The sequence below is a fragment of the Balaenoptera acutorostrata genome, chromosome 14 (genome assembly GCF_949987535.1).
Source record: "Balaenoptera acutorostrata chromosome 14, mBalAcu1.1, whole genome shotgun sequence".
In the NCBI taxonomy this organism is placed as follows: domain Eukaryota; kingdom Metazoa; phylum Chordata; class Mammalia; order Artiodactyla; family Balaenopteridae; genus Balaenoptera; species Balaenoptera acutorostrata.
Window position 1 is genome coordinate 69,059,926 of NC_080077.1, and position 24,032 is coordinate 69,083,957.

The 24,032-nt window shown below is 45.7% G+C and overlaps 1 protein-coding gene across 5 annotated transcripts in view; it reads left to right on the forward strand.

Moving 5' to 3' along the window:
* BACH2 (BTB domain and CNC homolog 2) overlaps positions 1 to 24,032 on the forward strand; it is a 364,544-nt gene that overhangs the window by 324,871 nt on the left and 15,641 nt on the right. For all 5 annotated transcript variants that reach the window (XM_057528127.1, XM_057528128.1, XM_057528131.1 and 2 more), the window contains exon 5: positions 19,796 to 21,394. In XM_057528127.1, the coding sequence (XP_057384110.1) occupies positions 19,796 to 21,394 (1,599 nt within the window). The remainder of the gene's footprint in view (positions 1 to 19,795; positions 21,395 to 24,032) is intronic.

Here is a 24,032-nt window from a genome sequence, read left to right on the forward strand (position 1 = left end):
TGTACTTCTGCCATCCCTCGCTGTGGGCCGGGTTCTCTCCTGTGTCTTTGCGCATTCCTTTTCTTCCACGGGATCCACCAGTTCCCTCCCAATACCTCGCTGATCTTTACCCAGGCTTCAGCCTGTGTGCCACTTCCTCAGAGCCAGACCCCCTTCTGCCAGCACCTGTACCCCACCCATTCCAGCTCTTATCAGCTGCTGACTTGTCTCTGTCTCATCAGCCTAGAACCTCTCAGACCAGGCACCCTTTCTTTCTTATTCATTGTTTGATCCCCCCAGCACCTGAGACTCTATGGAACTATGGGAGGTGGTCAGTATTCATTTGGTAAAGGAATAAGGGGGTCTGTGCCCTACATTACCAAGGTGGTCATCAGAAGCTTCCCATATCATGAACCCCTGTGGGGAGAACGGCCTTGTCACACTGCCTCGTCTTGTGACACAATCCTCAGCTCACACACCTATTCCAGCTAAGACTGTGGTGGAACTGGGACCCACTGGTCTCCACGTGAGGCTGCACGCTGGCCAGATTGACGCAGGTGCTCCCGTATCACTGAGTGGCGAAGGTGAACTGAAACGACCGGGGAGGTGCCAGCTGTAAAGTGTTATTAACACTGTACAAGTAAAAGTGCACCAAATCACTTAGACTGTTTACTCCACTCGTCCTCTTAAAGCTGAAGGAAGTTCAGCATGCAGGAGGAAAAGCCTAATCAGAATGAATCGTCCCTGTGCGCAGACTTAGTGATGGGCTAGCAACTACAGATTGAGGAGTTTCATAAAGTCATGTTACCATCCAGGATGAACGAAGAACAAATTAAATGGCCTTTTAGGTTTCTTTCATTGTGATCAGCTAAGAATGTTTTCTGTGTGATGAGCAAATGACAGATTCCAAATTCCCTTTTCCCGCCCAAAAAGTACACCCTTCCGATGCCACGTATATTTTTTGAGGCAACTGCCTTCTCCTTGCCTCGTTCTCTTTCTCTGACTTGCCCTGCGACCCAAATCTGTACATCTCTTGTGTCCTTGTGCTCCCTCTCCTGGTCTTTTCTGTTTTTCAGCAAGACCACGTTCCTAAACAGTGCTTCCCCCGACACCACCGCCGCGACCCGAAGGTGGGCGCCTGGCGGGGAGAAAGGAGCCAGCCCGTGCTGCAGGGCTTGTTGTAAGATCCATGGGGGATTAGAAACAGCTTCGCTTCTTCTCTGTTTGCAGTCCAGCTTGACAAAGCGAAAAAGGGCCATACTGGCATGGAAAGGAAACGTGGCTGGCGTCCTTTTTGAGAAATGAAATGCTCTCCAGGAAAAAAAAAAAAAATTATAATAAAAAGCACTTGATAGTACATTTTTGAAAATATGCTTCCCTAGAGATACACAGATGCATGTAGATGTACCCTATCAGTCAACAGTGCTAATTACCTAGTTATCTGGTCAGGTGCAATAAAAGCCCCTTTGACATTCTTTTCCTTCCATATGCCAGATAAAGTGTTCTGGTGTCCGCTCTGTGACTGTGGTGAGGCGCAAACTGGATTCTCTTCCCACCAAGAGTAAGGATGTAGAACGGTCTTTGGAGCTGGCTGGGGGCAGTGCTTTGCTTCAGGGGCACAGCTGGGAACAGGGCAGCGCAAGACCCCACCCCAGAGCTGGCAGGACAGCACGCCCTCAAGGGGGACACTGGACTTCACGTGGCCTCCGTGGCTCTCAGTGTCCCCTGGAACTACCTGTGAACTCTGACCCCGCCCAGCTTTTTTCTTATTGCAGTTGCTTCTTAGACATTTCACCATTTTACTTTGTTACCTTATATTCTTTTTTTTCCTGTTTAACTTTCTGAAATATCTTCCCTGCTATGTCGTTTTTCCTGCTTTAGTATAAAAGTGGCTTTTGATTTTGCTTTTTCTCAAGCTGATCGAGAAGTGCCCCCATGCCGCAGTTGTAAAATCCTATGAGTCTCACTTAGCATGCTAAGGAAGAAACAGTTTTGCTCGTCCACTTAACTCTCCCAGCCTTCACTTTCAAACCAGCTTCCAGCTCCTGCAGCTTCTACAGCGATGGTATACGGGTGCCCTTCTGAAACCCCAACTGTTGTGCTCTATGGCTTTCTAAGCACCATTAGCTTCTCCCAACAGATCGTTTCTGTTTCTACCTTGGCGTCCCTTTTACGAGGTCCAGTTGAAGTTTCATTCAAATGGATCAGAGGACACTGGTTTCTCTCAAACAGACAAGGGTGTTAAATCCTAGATTCTTTCCTAGACAGCCATGAGGCTGTTTTTTGTTTTGTTTTTTTTAAATATTTATTTATTTATTTTATTTATGGCTGTGTTGGGTCTTCGTTTCTGTGTGAGGGCTTTCTCTAGTTGCGGCAAGTGGGGGCTACTCTTCATCGCGGTGCACGGGCCTCTCACCATCGCGGCCTCTGTTGTTGCGGAGCACAGGCTCCAGACGCGCAGGCTCAGCAGCTGTGGCTCACGGGCCTAGCTGCTCCGCGGCATGTGGGATCCTCCCAGACCAGGGCTCGAACCTGTGTGCCCTGCATTGGCAGGCAGATTCTCAACCACTGCGCCACCAGGGAAGCCCCCATGAGGCTGTTTTTGACATTGGCCAAGGTCAGGGTCACAGTATTTGGAGGGTATGGGTTGTGTGCTCTCCTGTCCTCTGCCTGCTCGCATTCAAGCTTAGTACTATCAGACAGCCCATACCCATGCCTCTTCTCGCACTTTCTGTTGTACCAGGAGTCTCAACAATGTATCGTTTAACATTTAATTATTCTCTGCAACTCTGAGATAGTTGTATTCTCTGCAATACATCCTGAGTTCCTCCAGGGTAAGACTATTTTTTGCTTCTTTCAAATTCACCTCAGCACCCAACACAGCAAATGCTTGAGTAAATATTTTTGGATTGATTATTGACTCACATCTTGTTTATGCGAGATACCTAGGATGTACACAGAAATCCTCATGGCCCCAGCACTGCTCTGTGATCTAATGATTTCCTATCATTTAACCTTTTGTGAATACTGTATCATCTAATTGACATGAAAATGTGACCTTTTGTTAATTCTTTTGAAAGGTGTAATGCTAATGCCTTCTGAGAAGAAGTAACAAACTTCTTGACAATGCAGATATTTGCGAGATTTTATTGGATACATGCAGGTGGCACATGAAAAGTAGACCTCCAGGAATTTCTCATCAAGACAGGCACAACACATTAGCAGCAACATAGATGGACCTGGAGATTATCATACTAAGTGGAGAAAGTCAGAAAGAGAAAGACAAATACCATATGATATCACTTATATATGGAATCTAAAATATGACACAAATGACCTTATCTACAAAACAGAAACAGACTCACAGACATAAAGAACAGACTTGTGGTTGCCAAGAGGGAGGAAGTGGGGGTGAGGAAGGACTGGGAGTCTAGGATTAGCAGATGCAAACTATTATATGTAGAATGGATAAACAACAAGGTCCTACTCTATAGCACAGGGAACAATATTCAATATCTTATGATAAACCATAATGGAAAAGAATATGAAAAAGAATATATGTATGTATAACTGCATCACTTTTCTGTACAGCAGAAATTAACACAACATTGTAAATAAAATAAATTTTTTTTAAAAAGGCACCACATTCAGATAACAATGCAGAACAGCACTCATGTGATTGAATGCCAGGTCTGGGGGTCTATAGGCAGTAGCCATTGTCCAGGTGGGTGGATGGGAGGTGTCCAGTTTAATTGCCACCTCCTTTGCAAGGGTTTCCCCTGGCCTTGCATTCCATACTGATGGACACCCCCTCCCCTGTCCTCCACAGATGTCACAGGTACAGTTGGAATCAGTAAAGCAAAGTGAAGAATGCATCCAGGCAGTGAGCACAGCTTGAGTGAACGCTAGAAGGCCAGAGAAAGGCTGGCGGTCTGGCTCAGGAGGATAACTGGAGATGAGACTGAAAGGGGAGTCAGTTGGGGGGCAATCTGGAAGATCAGATGGAAGGGAATTAAGTTTGCTCTCTAGGGACTTCACTGGTGGTCCAGTGGTTAAAACTCCGTGCTTCCAATGCAGGGGGTGCAGATTCGATCTCTGGCTGGGGAACTAAGATACCACATGCCACGCGGCCAAAAAAAAAAAAAATAGTTTGCTTTCTAAAGCAGGGCGTTGCTGCTGGAAACACAGTCCATGTCAGGAACATTTACCCAAAGACTCTCCAGCCTCCCTGGGATTGAGGATCCAGAAAGGTCATCAAGGTGCAGGAGAGAGCAAAGATGGTATCAACAGAGAGGAGAGAGGTCATGAGCGGAGAAGTGGTATTAGTTTTCCCTTTTGCTTTGAGTATCAGTATTTTTACCACAATGATGGTATCTCTACCTAGAGATTCCTAAGCCCTGGGCTCCTATGCTTGTTAAAGAAATGACGGTGCTAGTGGTTAAGAATCTGCCTGCCAACGCAGGGGACACGGGTTCGAGCCCTGGTCCAGAAGACCCCACATGCCGCAGAGCAACTAAGCCCGTGGCCACAACTACTGAGCCTGCGCTCTAGAGCCCATGAGCCACAGCTACTGAAGCTCATGCACCTAGAGCCCATGCTCCACAACAAGAGAAGCCACCGGCATGAGAAGCCCGCGCACCGCAACGAAGAGTAGCCCCCGCTCGTCGCAACTAGAGAAAGCCCGCGCGCAGCAACGAAAACCCAACGCAGCCAAAAATAAATTAAATAAATTAATTTAAAAAAAAAAAAAGAAATGACAGTGCTGTCCAGACACCTGCTAGCTTGGGTGAGGTCTTCAAAGCTCCGCTGCTCTGGAAGGCTGCTGGTAATCTTCTGTGGAGGGTCCTCCCTGCCAGGAGCCAGGTATTTCCTACTAGAATAGTGCGAGGAAACTGGAGGGCTTGTTTTGCATTATGGTTTTTTAGGTTTCTGATTTCCAACTTCGATGACTAAAATTCCATCAAAATACTGGAACACCCCTCAAGTATTGTTGGTGCCTTAACTCGCATCCTTAAAGGTATATTCAAAAATACTTTGATTCACCCAGAACAAAACACCTTGTTTTGTTCTTGAGAGTTGGTGTTTGTCCAAAATCAAAAGTTTGTTTTCAGGATGCTTGGTTATCTTTATTTATAGCAGAAAAGGTGTTTCCCTAGTTAGGAGCTGTAAGTAAAGAGATCTTTCATAACAGTTCCAAGCCACATTCAAAATAGGTGGCCCAGAACAGCCTCCAAGGTGCATTTTGGATGCACCTGTGACTTATTTCCTTTTCTCACCATCCCCTACGTTAGGATAAAAAGTGTGTTTCGGCCCCACAGAAACTGGATACAGCCACCCAGACATTGGTGGAAATTCTGTCTCACCTGCCATCAGCAGTGCTACCAGAGATGACACCACTGTCCAAAACAGGCCCCTGCCTTCATGCCCCAGAAGTCTCAAGTCCCGGCACACTGCCCTTCTCAGCAAAGCTTGCTCCCTGTCCCCGTTGATGTCATTTGCAAGTCTGGCACCCTAGTGTCCCAGGGAAGGCTGTGGAAGGCTACAGGGCCAGAGCCCAGCAGATCCAGGCAAAAACGGCAGCCCTGGCCACGCTGATGGATGGAATCGGCTTCCTCTTCGTTCCCTCCCTTGACGACGGGAATCACACATAGAAAAGATGAGAAATAGGGGGAAAGGGGAGGAAGTGGCTGAGTGACAAACTTGACTTCATGCTCCCATCCAGGAGCGTGGGTATTGTGTCCTAACGATTCCTGCAGCCCTGATTTCTACAGAGCTGTGTGTTCCGTCTGCTGTCCTACGGCTCCAGGGCAGCCGTTGTCCAGCTCACATAGGGAAGCTTTGTGTTGATGGCCGCTGTTTCAGTCCTTACAGAGCACAGATGGCGCCTGCATTGCATCAGCATTGACTCTTCCCCACTGGCAGAGCCCACTGTGGAAACAGGAGAGGGGAGTGGAAATCAGAAGTATACAGTCCCTTTGGCAAAACGTCTGGTTTCCATATATGCATTCACCCCAGCTTACTGTACAGCCTTGGATAACCCAGTCAGCATGCCTTGACTTCTGTTTTAGGGTGGTTAGTAAAGGACTGAGATGAAGGAAACTAAAGACGGTAGACATACTTTTATTGCTGTTGGATACCATGCCCATAAGGCAAAATCTGTAGCTTTGTTCCTTCTGTGAGCCACAGTAACACCCACTTCCACTGCAAATGGAAAAGCTCTGCTTGAAAAGATGATACACATCTCTTTAGAATTTTTAGTGTCTGTGTCTCAAAAGCCTTTCAAATGTATTATCTGAATTTCTTCAGCATGTCCCTATTTATTTATTCCTGTTTTGCAAATGAAAGGGGAAGTGGCAGCAGAGTTGCCCAAGTTGTCAAGGTCAGATTACTTTCCCCACTAAAGACCAGTGATCCTCCCTTGGTGGCACAGAGTCCTCCTGGCGATTGGGGTATTAGTGGAATGTAAACCCACTTGCTGGACTTCCCTGGTGGCGCAGTGGTTAAGAATCCGCCTGCCAACGCAGGGGACACGGGTTCGAGCCCTGGTCTGGGAAGATCCCACATGCCGCAGAGCAACTAAGCCCGTGTGCCACAACTACTGAGCCTGCGCTCTAGAGCCTGCAAGCCACAACTACTGAGCCCATGTGCCACAACTACTGAAGCCCGCGTGCCTAGAGCCCGTGCTCCGCAACAAGAGAAGCCACCGCAGTGAGAAGCCACCGCACCTCAAGAAGAGTAGCCCCCGCTCGCCGCAACTAGAGAAAGCCCGCACGCAGCAACGAAGACCCAACGCAGCCAAAAATAAATTTTTAAAAAATAAATAAATAAAAAATAAACCCACTTGCTTCCAGAGGTCAAAAAGAAAATAACATTTTCCATAAGAGATGTGTGATCTGTCAGTTCTTCAGTTTTCATTTCAGATGGAAAATATGACTTTAGTTCTTGAAGGAAAAAAAGATTCCCTAACCAGGTATGACAGATGTCTTCAAATATGTGATGGATTGTCATGTGAAAGAAGGACTCAAATCCTCTGCTTGCCCCGGCAGGCATTACTAGGGTTAGCTCAATTCAGTTCAACCAATAGTTTTTTGGGTTTTTTTTTAATTTATTTATTTTTGGCTGCATTGGGTCTTTGTTGCTGCATGCAGTCTTTCTCTAGCTGCGGTGAGAGGGGGCTACTCTTGCGTTGTGGTGTGCGGGCTTCTCACTGTGGTGGCCTCTCTCTCGTTTTGGAGAACGGGCTCTAGGTGCGCAGGCTTCAGTAGTTGGGGCGCATGGGCCCAGTTGCCCCATGGCATGTGGGATCTTTCCAGATCAGGGCTCGAACCTGTGTCCCCTGCATTAGCAGGCAGATTCTCAGCCACTGCACCACCAGGGAAGCCCCAACCAATAGTTTTTGAGAACCCACAGCGCATAAGGCTCATGCTTTAAACTGAAAGGGGGGAGGGGGAGGGAAACGAATATCCTGCTAAACTCATGACACCAATTATCACAGAAGCAAGCGGGTTTGACATTGATGTGAAAGTGAGAAGTATTTGGTGAATCATTGGATAAACCAAGGAGAAGGGGAAGACAGAAGCAGTACTGACAGTTTCCAATGTCTATCTATCAGTGGGTGAAACAGGAGTAATTAACAAATTGAATTGGAGATTATTGCCAGGGTGATAAATAGAATTTCTTAGGTAACCCACGTAACCTGGCGAGCAAAAGGGCATCACATCGAGATATGGCTGAGAAGGAATTCCATATTCAAATTTAAAATGTCACCAACTGGGAAGAAAAGCAGAGCAGCACCATATATCCAGAAGCTCTGTAAGCAAGTCAAGAAACATGAGGGCAGGAGCCTTCAAAAGAGTACTGGGAAGAGATTAGAAAAGAGAGAAACAAAACTGATAGTGTAGTAGGAGTTCTTTATGGGTTATACAGTCAGAGCAATTACCAGCTCCATGTTCCAATTCCCATTTACAAGATTAGGGCAAAGGAGAGGCATGATACAGAACTTCAGCTATATAAATAACTATCAGAAGTCTCTTCAACTAATAGAAAGAATACCTAAGTGATCATCGATGTGCCTTACTGGCAGTTTCACCTTCAAAAGGGTAGAGAGTTCGAGACTAGAATTGCTATTCTGGTCCTAATACTGACTAACTAAAAGGAACTGACAAGAGTATACGTGAGAGAAACCTTAGAAGAGACCATATCATTTTAGAGAACATGATCATCAAAGAGGAGATTTTGCACAGTCCAAAATATTTCAACACCTTTTTATTGTGATTTTAAAAAGCACAACGTGAATTTACCATCTTAACCATTTTTAAGTGTCCTATACTAATGTCCATCAAACATTCATCTTACTTTAAAAATAGTCACATTGTTATGAAACAGATGTCCAGAACTCATAACCCTGCAAATCTGAAACTCTATACCCATTAAAGAACCACCTCCCTTTCCCTCTGACCCCAGCCCCTGGTAACCACCATTCTACTTTCTGTATCTATGAATTTGACTACTTTAGGTACCTCATGTAAGTGGAATCATGCAGTATTTGTCTTTTTGTGACTGGCTTACTTCACTTAGTATAATGACCTCAAGGTTTATCCATATTGTAGCATGTGACAGGATTTCCTTCCTTTTTAAGGCTGCACAGTATTCCATTGTATATATATATACCACATTTTGTTTAGCCATTCATCCATTAATGGACATGTGGGTTGCTTCCATTTCTTGGCTACTGTAAACAGTGCTGCTATGAACGTGGGTGTGTACAATACCTCCTGCTTTTGATTCTTTTGGATACATACCCAGAAGTGGGATTGCTGGATCAAATGGTAGTTCTATTTTTAATTTTTTGAGGAATGTTCGTACTCTTCTTCCATAGCAATTGCACCATTTTACAATCCCACCAACTCTGCACAAGACTTCCAGATTTCTCCATATCTTTGCCAATACTTATTTTCTCCTTTTTTGATAGTAGCCATCCTAGTGGGTATGAGGTGACATCTTATTGTGGTTTTGATTTGTATTTCTCTGATGATTAATGATGTTGAGCATCTTTCATAAGCTTGTTGGCAATTTATATATCGCCTTTGGAAAAATACCTATTCAAGTCTTTTGCCTTTTTAAAAAATCAGATTATTTGATTATTTTGTAGTTGTTGAGTTATAGGAGTTCTTTATATATTCTGGATATTAACCCCTTATTAAATATAGGATTCACAAATATTTTCTCCCATTCCATAAGTTGCATTTTCACTCTATTGTGTCCTTTGATGCACAGAAGTTTTTAAACTTGATGTAGTCCCATTTGTCTATATTTGCTTTTGTTGCCTGTGCTTTTGGTGTCATATCCAGGAAATCATTGCCAAATCCAGTGTTATGAAGCTTTTCCCCTATGTTTTCTTTTAGGAGTTTTCTAGTTTGGGGTTCATGACCTTTTGAGAGATTTTTTTAAATAAGAGAAATGTAGAAATTACACATATGCAGGGAAAGATGACTCAGGAGATCTATGAATGCCCAAAACAAAGTTCAGATGAGGACCTTTTTTGTTTCAACAAAGGAGAGTAATAGTGCCAGCAGTTCTCTGTTTAGCTCAATTTTCTTTTTTTTTTTTTTAATGGTAGAAAAACATGAACAACTATGAAAAGGTATATGGACCACAAAAACAGTATCAAGAAAACCCAAGCCCAAAATGAATGGAGACCTTTCAAAGAGGGACAGATAAGGAAAACAAATATATTGTTCTCTGTGGAGCAAGAAGACGAGGAAACCCAACAGCTGCTCCTTGGGGTTGAGCATTTAGTATTGAGGATGACAGAGAGCCCTGAGTTACCTCTATATTGTATGTCATGGAGAATGTTCATTAGATGGAAAACTGAGAAAAACTTGGAGAAAGAAATGGAAACCCCAGGTAGAAGAAAACTCCTAAGCCCCCAGTCTGGAGGAAGTAAAGCTCCCAAAGTACAGAAAAAAAATAGACATAATGATGGTACAACTTGTTAAGGTCAAAATCTTTGAGAAACTGTGGAGCCCAGCAAAGCATCAGAAGTCTGGAGATGAAGAAATGGCATTATAGTTTTCAAAAAAAGGAAGAAAGTGGATCTTAAAAAGTTTGCCTAGAGGGACTTCCCTGGCGGTCCAGTGGTTAAGACTCCACGCTTCCACTGCAGGGGGCGCGGGTTCGATCCCTGGTAGGGGAACTAAGATCCCGCATGCCGCGTGGCACAGCCAAAAAAATGAAAAGGAGAACAGTTTATATAATAAAAAAACAGTTTCTGAATATCGAGACAAGTGTACACTCTTGGGTCAAGAAATCAATTTTGCAAGATTAAAATGGACACGTGGCTTATCAGTAGCACGTGCTAGAAACAAAAAGCTCAGAGATGGTAATTGGTAGCACCATAAGTAACAAGTGGCAATGAAATAAATCATTGCATTCATAGAAAATAGGCTCTAGACGGAGGGAGGGGACAGTTCTGTCCTCTGTTCCAGTGACTGGAGCATTTACTCAGTCCAGGTGTCTGCTGGGGACGTAGTCAAACTCAAGATGTTTCAGAGGGGGGCGATGGGGAGGGGAGAGGGGCTCGTAACTGGTTAGGTTTCAGGGATGGGAATTTTGGCTTAATAGGAAGAAGCATTAGAAGGCTCTGATGAGGAACTGAACTTCTTTTAAAGACTAGAAGCTTTAAAAAATGGTTTGTGTTTTCTGGTTGAACATCAAATGGTTGCTGGTTGGTTTGAAAGGACTAGAGGGGTCTAGGAGGTAAAACCAAACCTTGACTCAAGAAAATTCTTGTCTATGAAGATCATTGGTTTCCTGAAAGAGAGGAGAGGGTCATTCAGATGGAAAATAGGTAATTTTTTAAATCTTTTTAAAAATAATTTTCTGTTGGAGGTGGTTTTTCAAATGAAACTGTAAACCTAGATGCAGGTTTTACTACTTCATTACCAGTGAGTGGGGTGCTTTTCACTTTCATTTTACACTGAAAAACGTAAAAAGTTACTACTATCTTATACCTATTTTAAGATCTACACTTATACTGAAATTGAATTTTTAAAAATTACTCCATGAGCTTCATTATATAATCTTTCAGAAGAGAGACTTTCTGTTTTCATTGTATGCTTTTAGAGTAAATATGAATACAGTACCTTATATTTGAATCACATATGACTTCTGCCCATCGCTTACCTGGAAATATAACCATCTGTAGCCGAATGAGAAAATAATTAAGGCCACACATGAAGGAGTGAGATGAGGGGTAAAACCACCCAGGTGAAATGAAGGTTCCACGGGGCCAAGGTGTTGCTGGTTCCCAGGAAAGACGATAATGAATGCTTGCTTCCCCTTCCCTGTTCTCATCAACCTGAGACAACCAAATGCCTCAGGGGCAGTTTCGGCTGTTACGTAGCCTCATGATAATTCTGAGCCAGCTGACACAGGCAGGGGCCACGTGACTTGCCCCCTAAACATCAGCTTTATCAGGCTGCCTTTCTCATTTGGAACAAAGCTTTGGTCCCTCATGGCTCCCCGCCAGAAAGGCGTTTCTGCTTTGATTCCTTCCAGATTCCAAGAAATGAAGCTGAGCTTAGCCTGCTGATTTATCAAATTCCTATGCGATAGAAGAGCTCCCTAGATTTACGAGGTTTTACCAGGCAGGAAAGGGACTTAGCACTTAGCTTCATTCTTTGGGAGAAATCTAGCCACTGCATCTGAATAATGTAAATAGCGATAGAAGCAAATGTGGGATTCATCCTTCTCCCTACCCGGGAAGTACCACATTCAGTTGGCCAGACTTCTTTGGATAGAGCTGTATAAAAGTGAATGTTTTAGAGAGTGCAATAAAACTCGAAATATGAAACATCATTCCTTTTCTGGTTTACTTCAGAGAGACAGCAACTGGTATGAAAGGAGCAGGAGAGTTGAACTCTGCAGTCAGAAGGCTTGAGTGAAGCCCTGGCTGACCAGACATGTGACTTTGGGAAAATCCCTTCACCTTTCTGAGCTTTCTGGGCTTCACCTCATTTGGCTTCCTTGTCTGTAAAATGGATGAGGATTGAGTCAGGGAAACAGAAACCATGACAGGTGTTGCAAATAGAGGGGGTGTAAGACAGCGAATTGGTTACACAGGTGCTGGAAAACTGAAAGAACAGGAAGTGGAAGGAGAGTTAACCCAGTGATTAATGATGGCAGGAAGCAGCTCTCACTCCCCGGGCTGGAGGGATAAAAGGGACCTCTGAGCATGCAGGAGGGGCTGCACCTGGGGAGAAGACCACCACTTCCAGACACCCCACCAGGGAAGGACAGAGAAAGAGAGCAAGAAACGGGAACCACAGCTTCTTTCCTCCTACCTCTGATCTCCCACCAGTGCCCCCTACTGGCAGAATAAGTCACCTGGCAAAGGAGCCTGGGAAACAAAGTTGAAAAACTCCCAGCCTCAGGGGCTTCCCTGGTGGTCCAGAGGGTAAGACTCTGAGCTCCCAGTGCAGGGGACCTGGGTTCGATCCCTGGTCAGGGAACTAGATCCTGCCTGCATGCCACAACTAAGAGATCCTGCATGCATGCTACAACTAAAAGATCCTGCATGCCACGATGGAGATCCCACATGCTGCAACTAAGGCCTGGCGTAGCCAAAATAAATAAATATTAAATATTTTTTTTAAATTAATAAATAAAAAAATAAAAACTCCCAGCTTCAGCATTAGAAAGGGGAACATAAGGAGAGTGGGTATGACATATGACATATAGGAGAGTTGCTGAGAAAGTAAATCCTAGGGGTTCTTATCCCAAGGAGAATTTTTTTCTTTTTATTGTATCTATATGAGAAGATGGATGTTAGCTGAACCTGTTGTGGTAATCATACGTAAATCAAACCATCATGCTGTACACCTTAAACTTATACAGGGATGTATGTCAATTATTTCTCAATACAAGTGGGGAAAAAACAAAAGAAGAGTGGGGCATGAGGCTGAGAGACAAAACTGTCCTGTTATGTTTGTGTTAAACTAGTGCTACTTTAGTTCATAGATAGGTAGAGAAGGATATATAGATAGATTTGTTTCTGATCTAAACAGTTTTTGAATAATTTTTTGTTAAAGTTTTTTTAGTTAAAAAAGTTTGTATTAGTTCATGATTTAGGAAAACTACCAGATGTATGTTTCTGCAAACCCTTGTGACAGAAGAAATCATAGCGGCAACCTGGATTATTACAGGATCCTTCCTCAAGAGTTCCTGGATCTGTGAACTGACTCAAGTGTGGGATGATGACTCTATCACAGAGACTCAAGCAGGGCTTTGTCCACTTCACCTACATGATTTTCTTTTTTTTTCACCAATCAAAAAGTACCTTCGTGGGCCGACTGTGTATTTCAGTCGAAGATACTCATGATCCCGCCAGCCACCGCTGACCTACACTGCTGATGCCAGTAGCTGTGCCAGCTAGCCTTCGGAGTTTCACTCAATTGGAGTTCACTGGCTCTACCCTAGGATGCCGTCACCCCACTGAGATCAGGGAGCAGAGCCCATTTCAACCTGCAGGGCATAGGTAGCAAGTGTGTGTTGACAGGGCCAGATTCAAGGGCTTATGACCTATGCAATTGCCTAGGGTCCCCTGCTCAGAAGGACCCTGTCATCATCTTCAAGTTCTGAATCTCCGAACAAGAGGACCACCTTTCCACTTTGCACTGGATCCTGCAAATCACGTAGCCAGTCCTGGTGCTGGGAGGACAGTTGTGATTAGAGGCCCAGGAAAGGCCTCACTGAGAAAGTAGCATTTGAGGAAGAGCCTGAAGGAGATGAGGGAGTGAGCCAGGCCCTTCTTTGACTTACTCTGATGAACTTCAACTCAGCCTTCAACACTTGGGGCAAAGGTCACCACTTCTAGGAAGGCTACGCTGATGCCCTTAGGAGTTACTACCCCCAGCTTGGTCCTGCCTTAGCACCCTGCAAATACCTGTTACATACTTAGATTACATTGTAGACATTTGTGTTGAACATCTGTCTCTCTGGTCACCCTCTTAGTTCCTTAGAGAAGGAGACTATATATTATTCATTTTTGTAATAACAGCAATAATAATAGCTGTTACTCAATGCTAGAAGCTATTCCATAGGTTTTACTACAAGGCAGGCACTGTTGGTCTTACAGTTGGAGAAACTGAAGCACAGAAAGATTAAGTAAGAAGCCCAAGTTACCCAGCTGGTACATCATAGAGCTGGAATTTGAATCCAAGAAAGCTGGTGCCCTCAGATGTCACACAGTGCCCAGAACATGGTTGGTGAATGAATGAGTAAACAAAAAATAGTAATGACTGAATGATCACATAGAGAATCTCAGGGACAGATTTACAAAAAGGAGAGGAACTTAGTATTTTGGCTGCAAACCCAAATTCAAGCCTGCACAGGAGAGAAAAGACACTTAATTTCATGCTTTTAAGCCACATTCACTAACACAAATTTTTTTAAAACCCACTATATGAAATTCTATACTTGTACATATAATCAACTTGCTTTAGTTTTTGTATTGTTACTTTAGGAATGGAAACAGGTTGTTTGGTCTGGCTCTATCGTTAACTAAAACTAGTACCAAAATAACCAGAAGCTTTGTTGAAATAGTGATGTTAATTTAACAAATACATCCTGAATGTAGTATGCTTATAGAGCATGCTGCTTTGGGGAGAAACAAGTGATAACATGGATATTAATTATAGAAAATTAAGATTGGAAGCGATGCCTCATCGCTAAGTCAGTCTTCAGCCTGCAGAATGGGATGCAGTGCATCGTGGAGGTGGAAGGGAGGAGTGAGTTGTCACTGGTGCTGTTTTCTTTATTTGACAAGTGCCTTGCTGTGCAAATACAACCCAAGTCAGTGTTTTCAAAAGCCCATCGGCATAGCTTTGTTACCTCCTCTTGCCTGCTCCAGCAGCGTAGGAGAGATCCAGGTCCATTAGGACATGATGTTGCTAAAAGTAAAAGATTCCGTGTTTTGTGAGGCTGTGGTTATGGGACCTTGAGCAGCGTGCCACCCCTCTCCTGGGACGCAGTCCCCAGATCTCCTGACCCGTCAGATCAGGCTCGGGTAGATGGACTCAGTGCTGCAGCCATGAATATACACTGCCAGAAGCAGCAGAGAAGACCTTCATCACATGGCTTGAGTAGAAAATGCTGTTCCAAGTCTTATAAAAATTCCCAAACCCTATTTTCAATTTATGCCTGAAGCCCAGATGCCTGATCCCTGTAATAATCCAGAGTGACAAAAATGTTAGAAGTTTCCTTTCACAAGCTCTGTCCAGCAGCACACGGACCACGTCCTGAGGGAATGAGCTCCCCAGCTCTGCAAACAGCACCCAAGCATGCCCTCTGCCAGCTGCGTTTTCATCACGTCATCTTCCTTTCTTCCACAGCAGAGAGATGATACGTCAGAACCCAAGGGAACAAAGGGTGGAGGGTCATAGTTTCAGTGGGTCAGATTTTCAACCCATGAGTGGCGTGTGGGCTCACACCACAGTGCACGAGTCTGGTAGTCTGACCTTGTTTTTCTTTCAGGCCCGAAACCCAAAGGTCAGAGCCACTCGCCTTTTGTGTGCCAACTGCTGGATGAGGCCACTGCCTCCTTGGGAGCAACCAGAGAGCAAGGCGGGATTACTTCCTGACCTCTCACGGGTCTTAGTCCCCCAGGGCACCCTCCATTCTGCCCAGTACGTGAGCCAGTCTCATCTGTAGCACAATGTATATTGCACATTATGGAACCATAATGTGATGGAAAAAATACTCTTCAGAATGATCCAACCAAAAGATTCCATTCAAAATGCAAGACTGTTATCACAGGTGCCCCTAATACTGTATTTTGCATTTGTTTATCATTCCTTTAGGCCATTCCTGACCGGTGATTTTTAGCCTAGATATGTCTGCTTGCCTGAGAGCAGTGGAACACAGCTCCATTAATACCAGTGAGCTGGGACTGGCTTGCTATTTCTCATCACTTCATTCCTCTGTAACTTGATGATCATTACCTTTTTAAATAACATTGTTATGGGTCATTAGTTTTGTGGGTGATTCTTCACCTCCTACCCCCTCTTATTTTTCCCATTATCAGAGCCTTATTGTTACAAACAGAAAGTAAATAACAGTGCGGGCTTGTGGCCCCAGTTTCATAAACATGCAGGTTCACGTGGGTACCTGGATATTTGCTTTCTGAGCATGTGAGCTTAAATGATTCCTCAAAATGGAAAGACAGTGCAAGCTACTCAAGATGGAGGCTAAACCAATATTTAGAAAGCCACTGCCTGTTTTAACACTGGCCTGCATGTGTGATGGGCACCCACTTTCTGTTTTGTGTATTTGGAGCTATTGCAACTGGGCTGAAATGCACCAGAGATGGGTTCCTGGAAGGGACAGTAGTGGCAGTTCAGAAGGTACCCATTGTATCAAAGCAACCCTTGACCCCGATCGGACCCAGTCGGGGGCAATTCAGTACACTCCAGGTGTCCTGCTTACAAGTCCTTGCTTCAAGGGATCCCACAGACCTCAGCAGTCTCTTCTTCTCCTGAACTGGTCAGGATTTCTTAGTTGACAACTAATCATGTCGTCTTGTGACATGTCATCTTGCCTTTCCATTGTTGATTTACGTGGTTCCTGAAAATTAACTTATTGTTCTTATCTCCTCTTCAAAGCTAAATTGTAGGTTTCTTGAGCACAGGGCTGAGTCTTGTACTTAACCATTTTCCATAGCACTTAGGTTGGAATCCCAACTCTCTACTTACTAGCTCTAGGACCTTGGACGCACTCCTTCACCTCCTTGCTTCTCAGTTTCCTTGTCTACAAAATAGCGGCAATCATGCCTGCCTTCCAGCACGTTCGGAGAACCAGCTAGCGCGGTGCTGGGAACTAGCAGGAGCTTGGTGAATAGTAACTGACTCTCTAGACAAAGCCCTGCGCGCAGAAGCTGAGCAAAATTTAGCAGAATTAAATATGACAAAGCATGGTTTAAACTCGCAGGAGGGAAGAGCTAATTACGGACTCTCGAAATTTCATGGTGAGGACACCGTTTTCTCTGACCTGGGATTGAATGACATTTTACAACCCTGTTTCTATTCATGACTCGTTCATGACCATGTGACGATCATTTCAAGCTCATCGTGTCTCCTGAGCCCCCAAAGGATCAATGAACTGATTTGGGATGTGGAGACTGTGCTTATTGGCATCCTTGGACCCACTCATAACATTTAAGTATTAGCTTGGCCCTGAGTGGAGAAGCTTTCTGCAGCTCCTTGCTGCCATGAGGCAAGTGGTGATACCCAGGACTGATCTAGTGATCCTCAAGAGTGTCCCTTAGCTTCTTCAGGAATTTTCTTTAAAAGCAGCCATAGCAGGGGATAGTGGTACAGCTGAGACCGCATCAAAATAAAAAAGAAATGGGGATGAGAGTATGAGGAGGACTGTATAAAAAAAACATAAATAGCATCAAGATGAGTTTCCCCGATTTCCCGTATAACGAGTGCATCTGCCAAAACTCAAGATGTGTATTATCCACTCTGCAATTGGCAGATTGCCTAGGAGCGGAGCGGAAGATGCTTCCTGATGGAGGGGTCAATTCTGCCTTGATTCTGCTATTTTCTCTTTGTGGTGGAGCCGTGTTACAATGAAGAAATGGGTCCTGTGACATTCTCATCAACCTTCTTTGGTTACTTATCAATATGCACTTCCTTACCTTACACTCCCTTTTATAGGTTCCTGGGAGAAAAGTACATAAAACAGACATTTGCTGAATCTATTGCCATGTCAGCTTAGTAGAACAAAAGTGTAGGTCAGGTGAACTCCCTTTCAATATAGGTGCTAGAGGACGTGACAAATAAGCACCCCTGCCTGCCATTGATTAATTGGTGTAGTTTGTTGGTTTACACAGTGCCTTGCTCCAAAAGTAATTTGAGACAGCACTCACCAAGCAGAGTGTGTTGTCACCTTCTGGACACTATAGTTGTATGTTAGGGGCACAGTTAGACTTCAGACATATTCAGTAATATACAAGCTTTTATCAGATGTTTAGAGACCCTCCTTAGGTGCAGGGTTACAAAGAGAAATGAAACAATCCCTGATCTGAAGAAGCTTTGCTGTCTACTGGTAGAAACTGACACAATTAAGTACAATAAAAGGGAGATGGCAATGATTGCCCTTGTAGAACTATAATGTGGGTCTTGCAGTCATGGGTTTTTGTTGTGGTTTTTTTTTTTTAAACCAAACATCTCAGGACTCATTATCTGATGGAGAAATTTTTTTGAATTTTATTTAAAGTACTTCAAAAATATTAACAATTAAAATTCCATTCAGCTATGTATCTAAGAAATTTCCCTTACTAGGCATTCCCTTAGAATGCAGTCAGTGATATAAAATCAGCACTGCCCTTGGGGAAGGCAGGGTGTTTCCTTTCTTCGGCTATGGGGGCTGAGAGGATGGTGTCATTCGCTCTCTAAGAAGTCTGCAGAGGGCTCCCAGAAGAGTTGATGTCTGTGTTGAATCTTGAACAGCAGATATAGGTCCTCACAAGAGTTTGGGCTCTGTGTGCTGTTCTGAATTCAATCCATGTGGCAGTCAGTTCCAAAGCCTGCGGGTTCATCTTGCTCTGCACTTATTCCCCTAGCAGATATTTTTTAGTCACTGCTACTGTGGCTTCCAGCAAGGACCCCATGACCTCTGCTTTCATTTGTTTTGTGCACATGATTCATGGACCTGCCTCCCCTCCCTTCCTTATAGGGTCAGCAGTGCTTGCAAGAACCTAGAGGATACGTGGGTATGTGTATAGGGTAAGGAAGCCTGCCCTGAACACCAGCAAGTTTAATCCATTTTCATTCGAAAGAACAACTGGCCTTAGGCAACATATTTCTAATGGTCTAAGTCATTCAGCGTGTGTGTACGTGCAGGCATGCGCGTGTACACAAGCTGTGCATAAATAGCATGTTTCCAATCTGCGGAAAATGTGTAATGGACTAGCAGCACATGACAGTAGGCTCAGCCCCTGAAGATTTACCAGGAAAGAAGACAGCTGCGTGGCAAAGCTGCTTCTTATAATTAGGGAAGGAATTGCCCATGTCCTGTGCCATTCAACAACTTCAGCCATTTAAATGACAGCCGGCTTGTTTAGCTCTGTAACCACCCTCCACCCTTTTTAGGGGCCAGGAGTTAATTTCTTTTTTGAGAACGCTGCTTTGGACTGTCATCTCTAGTATCATTGTAAGATGGGGTATGACGTGATGACTGGAAAATCTCAACTAGAAACCATGATGAATGAGCAAAAAACAGGAGTTGCTTTCAACGTCTCTTTTTAACTTTGTGAGGGAAAAACTATTTTCGAAACCCCGTGGACTTTCCGGTTTCTAACAGGGCCATATTGCTAGTTCTGCAGTTGACCAGAAAACTATAATGCTTTCTTTGGCTCGAGTGAGCTGTAAGAAGTATCACAGCACTCCTGACGTACAGTGGCTCTCAACAGGACGGATGGGGAGGGAAATTAATAGGCTTCCCATTGTTACCGTGCATTTTTGCCAGGATATTTCATTAGTGTAAACACTGAACCCACTGTCATCTTGTTTAGCCACTTGACCTTGATGATTTTCAGTTCTGTGTGTCGTGATGAGTAGAGCGCTGGCATGCACGAGACAGGCCCTAATTACTGGAAGCAGAATCACTGCTGACCCAGGACGAGATTAATTGCTCCTTTGCAGTCTTTATCCTGGGACATTAGCGCTGTCTGGTTATCTTGCTTCAGCTGAGGGATTCGGGACAATAGCAGTGCTGATGGTAACGGTCGGCAATTCCCTTGTTTGTTTTGCAGGTCACGGCCAGGGGGTTTGGGCCGCTGTTGCAGTTCGCCTACACCGCCAAGCTGTTACTCAGCAGAGAAAACATCCGCGAGGTCATCCGCTGTGCCGAGTTCCTGCGCATGCACAACCTGGAGGACTCCTGCTTCAGCTTCCTGCAGACCCAGCTCCTGAACAGCGAGGATGGCCTGTTTGTGTGCCGAAAGGACGGTGCGTGCCAGCGCCCGCACGAGGACCGTGAGAACAGCGCCGGAGAGGAAGAGGAGGAAGAGGAGGAGACGATGGATTCGGAGACGGCCAAGATGGCTTGCCCCAGGGACCAGATGCTTCCAGACCCCATCAGCTTTGAGGCCACTGCCATCCCAGTAGCAGAGAAGGAAGAAGTTTTGCTGCCGGAGTCCGACGTGCCCGCGGACACCAAGGAGAGCGCGGCAAAGGACGCGTTAACGCAGTACCCCAGATACAAGAAATACCAGCTTGCATGTACCAAGAATGTCTATAACGCATCATCACACAGTACCTCAGGTTTTGCAAGCACATTCAGTGAAGATAACTCTGGCAGCAGCCTCAAGCCGGGGCTTGCCATGGGGCAGATCAAAAGCGAGCCGCCCAGCGAAGAGAACGAAGAAGAGAGCATCACGCTCTGCCTGTCTGGAGATGAGCCTGACGTCAAAGACAGAGCCGGGGACGTGGAAATGGACCGGAAACAGCCCCGCCCCGCCCCCGCCCCCGCCCCCGCCCCCCCTGCCGGGGCCGCCTGCCTGGAGAGGTCCAGGGGCGCGTCCTCCCCCTCCTGCTTGAGGTCTCTGTTTAGCCTAACAAAAAGTGTGGAGTTGTCCGGCCTGCCGGGTACCTCTCAGCAGCACTTTGCCAGGAGTTCCGCGTGCCCTTTTGACAAGGGGATCACTCAGGGTGACCTTAAAAGTGACTACGCCCCTTTCCCGGGCAATTACGGACAGCCCCACATGGGCCAGAAGGACGCGTCCAGCTTCACAGTGGGGTCGCCCCTCAAGGGGCCTGGGTTGGAGGCGCTCTGTAAACAGGAAGGAGAGCTGGACCGGAGAAGTGTGATCTTCTCCTCCAGCGCTTGTGACCAAGCGAGCACCGCGGTGCACTCGTATTCTGGGGTAAGCGGTTTGGACAAAGATCTCTCTGAGCCGGTGCCAAAGGGCCTGTGGGTGGGGACTGGCCAGTCCGTCCCCAGCTCACAGGCCTACCCTCACGGTGGGCTGATGGCTGACCACTTGCCCGGAAGGATGCGGCCCAACACCAGCTGCCCGGTGCCAATCAAAGTCTGCCCTCGCTCGCCCCCGTTGGAGACCAGGACTAGAACTTCGAGCTCGTGCTCGTCCTACTCGTACGCCGAGGACGGGAGCGGGGGCTCGCCCTGCAGCCTTCCTCTCTGCGAGTTCTCCTCCTCGCCCTGTTCCCAGGGAGCCAGATTCCTTGCCACAGAACATCAGGAACCAGGCCTGATGGGAGATGGAATGTACAACCAAGTCCGACCCCAGATTAAATGTGAGCAGTCTTACGGCACCAACTCCAGCGACGAATCCGGATCGTTCTCGGAAGCAGACAGTGAGTCGTGTCCTGTGCAGGACAGGGGCCAGGAGGTAGGGAACCCAACTAAATTCAAGCATGTGATCCACCCTCAGTCCTTTATCTGGACTCTCCCTGCCCCCCCACCACTGCCAGATGGTTCTTGTTTGTCAAGATTAAAGGTTACAGTACAGGGACTGTCCCCCTCATCCGCAGAGGCAGGAGGCTTCAAGGCGATTCCAAATTAACCACTTTGTCCTAGAAAGCACTTGAAATTTGATCGAGATTTCAGTACTCAACAAGCAGAGGCAAAGTGCCTAGTGAAAACAGTTAAGTCAATGCCTGAAAGTGTGCGCAGGTACTTCCGATCCCCGCCCCCCTCTCCTTCTCCTCTGTCTGCTTTGAAAGGATGCCATACCCCTCACCCTCATCCTTTCCCCTTGCCTCTTAAGGATGCCATACCCCTCACCCTCATCCTTGCCCCTCGCCTCTTCAGCGTGAAGGAAAATATAGAATCGCTTTCAAAACTGACTGTTTGAAACTAGAGAGATCCACACTGAACAGGTGCTTTCCCAGCACCTTTAAGTTTCCTTGTCGCATGGGACTCTGGAGCCATCCCTTGTCCATTCATTTCGATGCAGGTGATGGACAGCTCACCATCCGTCCCAGTCCCAGTGTCACTGAAGAAGCACCCTTGTCAGTCACACACAACTGTATAATGTGTCATTTCCCAAGCTCCCCACAAATGGTGAGAGTCATTTTAAGGAACAGTGGGGCTGTGTAGCAGTCCACCCTGAAAGCAAAGTACTTTCTAGATAAAAATTCCCAAAGGCGCCATCTGCGTCTTCCCAATGCTGGGAGAGGAGGCAGGAGCAACGCCAGCCGCATCGTGAGCAAGACTCACGTGGCCAAGGAGAGAAGGAATAGACGCCCTCAGATGCTCCCCCTTCCCCTGTAACATGAGGGGCCCCCGGAGAGATCTGAGGGTGTCTGTGTCATGATCTGGCACAGTCTCGCTGATTGACAGGCAACCAACCTGAGGCTGCCACCTGTGTCTCAGACCTGCCTCCGGAGCAGGACAGAGCGAGCCCGGTGAGAAGTCCCTCCCGAGAGCTGCTTCTCCGAAAAACACAGGAGGAAATGAAGCGTGGTCCTCATTATGCCAGTGCCCTCCGCCCGCGTCTGCGCTCCCTGGTTATTAGCCTCTAGCGAAGCAGGGATGTTAACCCAGCCAGACAGCAGAAATGCCACACAGGGTGAGGTGGCTTTTCACAGAGCCACGTGTGGTTCATTCAGCCTCTGCGAGGTTGGCGAGAAGCACATGAAGATTTTAGATCGGGCGTGTTTTGAAAATAGATTCCAAAACTTCCTGTGCCAACTACAGAAGTGCCCTGTGGTCACTTCCTCGTTTTCTAGCTAGCCCGGTCCCCGCTCTTCTGTTACTGCCTGGCAAAGATGGAGAAAGAAACATACTGAAAGGATTTAATTTAGCTAAAAGTCATTAAAAAGGAAATTTGAATGGGAAACGATTGCTATTTGAATACACTATATCCCCTCAGGTTTGGGATGGAGGGCTGGGCTCAGTGCCCCAAGCCAGACTCAACATCTGTGTCGTCACGTCTGTGTCCCTGACCTGAGGGGACTGAGGTTTCGTGAGGACAGTGAAAGGCTGTGTGTTCTCTTTCCTCACTCATTTCTTTCCGTCTGATCACGACGTTTAGGAGGTTTTCTTTTTTCCCTGAAATTATTCATAGGCACCCCTGATGCAGAAGCCCAGTCGCTGGGTCCATCGGCATAATGATTTCCCTTGCCAAGGATGTCTCGAGAAAAGGACAAATGGCTTTGAGTCTTTGTTTTCTTTATATCTCTCCCTTAAGAGGAGCCTCACCATTAACTAAAGGGAGTGTGCGTTTATGACATTTGCATATGTTTAAGGACCTGTCAGTTTCAGATAAATCTCCTTTTGTCTCTCTAATGTCCCCGAAGAGAACTTAAAGTCACTTCTTGGAACTAAATGCTGCCAACAAGAGCACATGTGTCTTTCCTGTGTTCGGGCCTTATCACTTGTCTACCTTAGACCTTTTCAGCTTTAAATGAATCGATGAAAAGAAAAAATCGGGGCTTCCTTGGCGGTCCAGTGGTTAGGGCTCTGCGCATCCACTGCAGGGGGCGCAGGTTCGATCCCTGGTTGGGGTGGGTGGGGAGGGAAAAAAAAGAACAGGAAGAACCATTCAACCTATAAAATAGTCATGAACAGGACTCAAAAAATACTGCTGTTTTCAAAAATATTTTTATTTTCACTTTAAAAAAATAGATCTGTTCTTTGCATTTCTAAAGTCTTGAAAGAAGAGACATTTTCCAAATTTCTGTGTCATTTCGGGAATCACATTTAGCCCCTCTCGGTAGTACATTCTGGGTAGGATTGTTATAGTGAAGCTAAGGTTTTTTCCCAATTTGACCTTTTAGTTTTCCTAAAGTAGAGATTAGGTTTTGCAAGAACTGTCTCAGGGACTTAGCATGACTGCTCCTCTTTGAGTTAGTACTTTGCTTTGGGGAGTTTCTTTGACCCCAGTGGAAGTGTGGTCTCCAGTAATAACACTGAAGGCAAACTCTTCACAAAGTGAATCATAACTGATCCAGAAGCCAACATCTCCTGGGCTGATTCTTCCCCGATCTGCTCTTGTGTAAGGTTCCAGGTGACTTCTCTTCCAA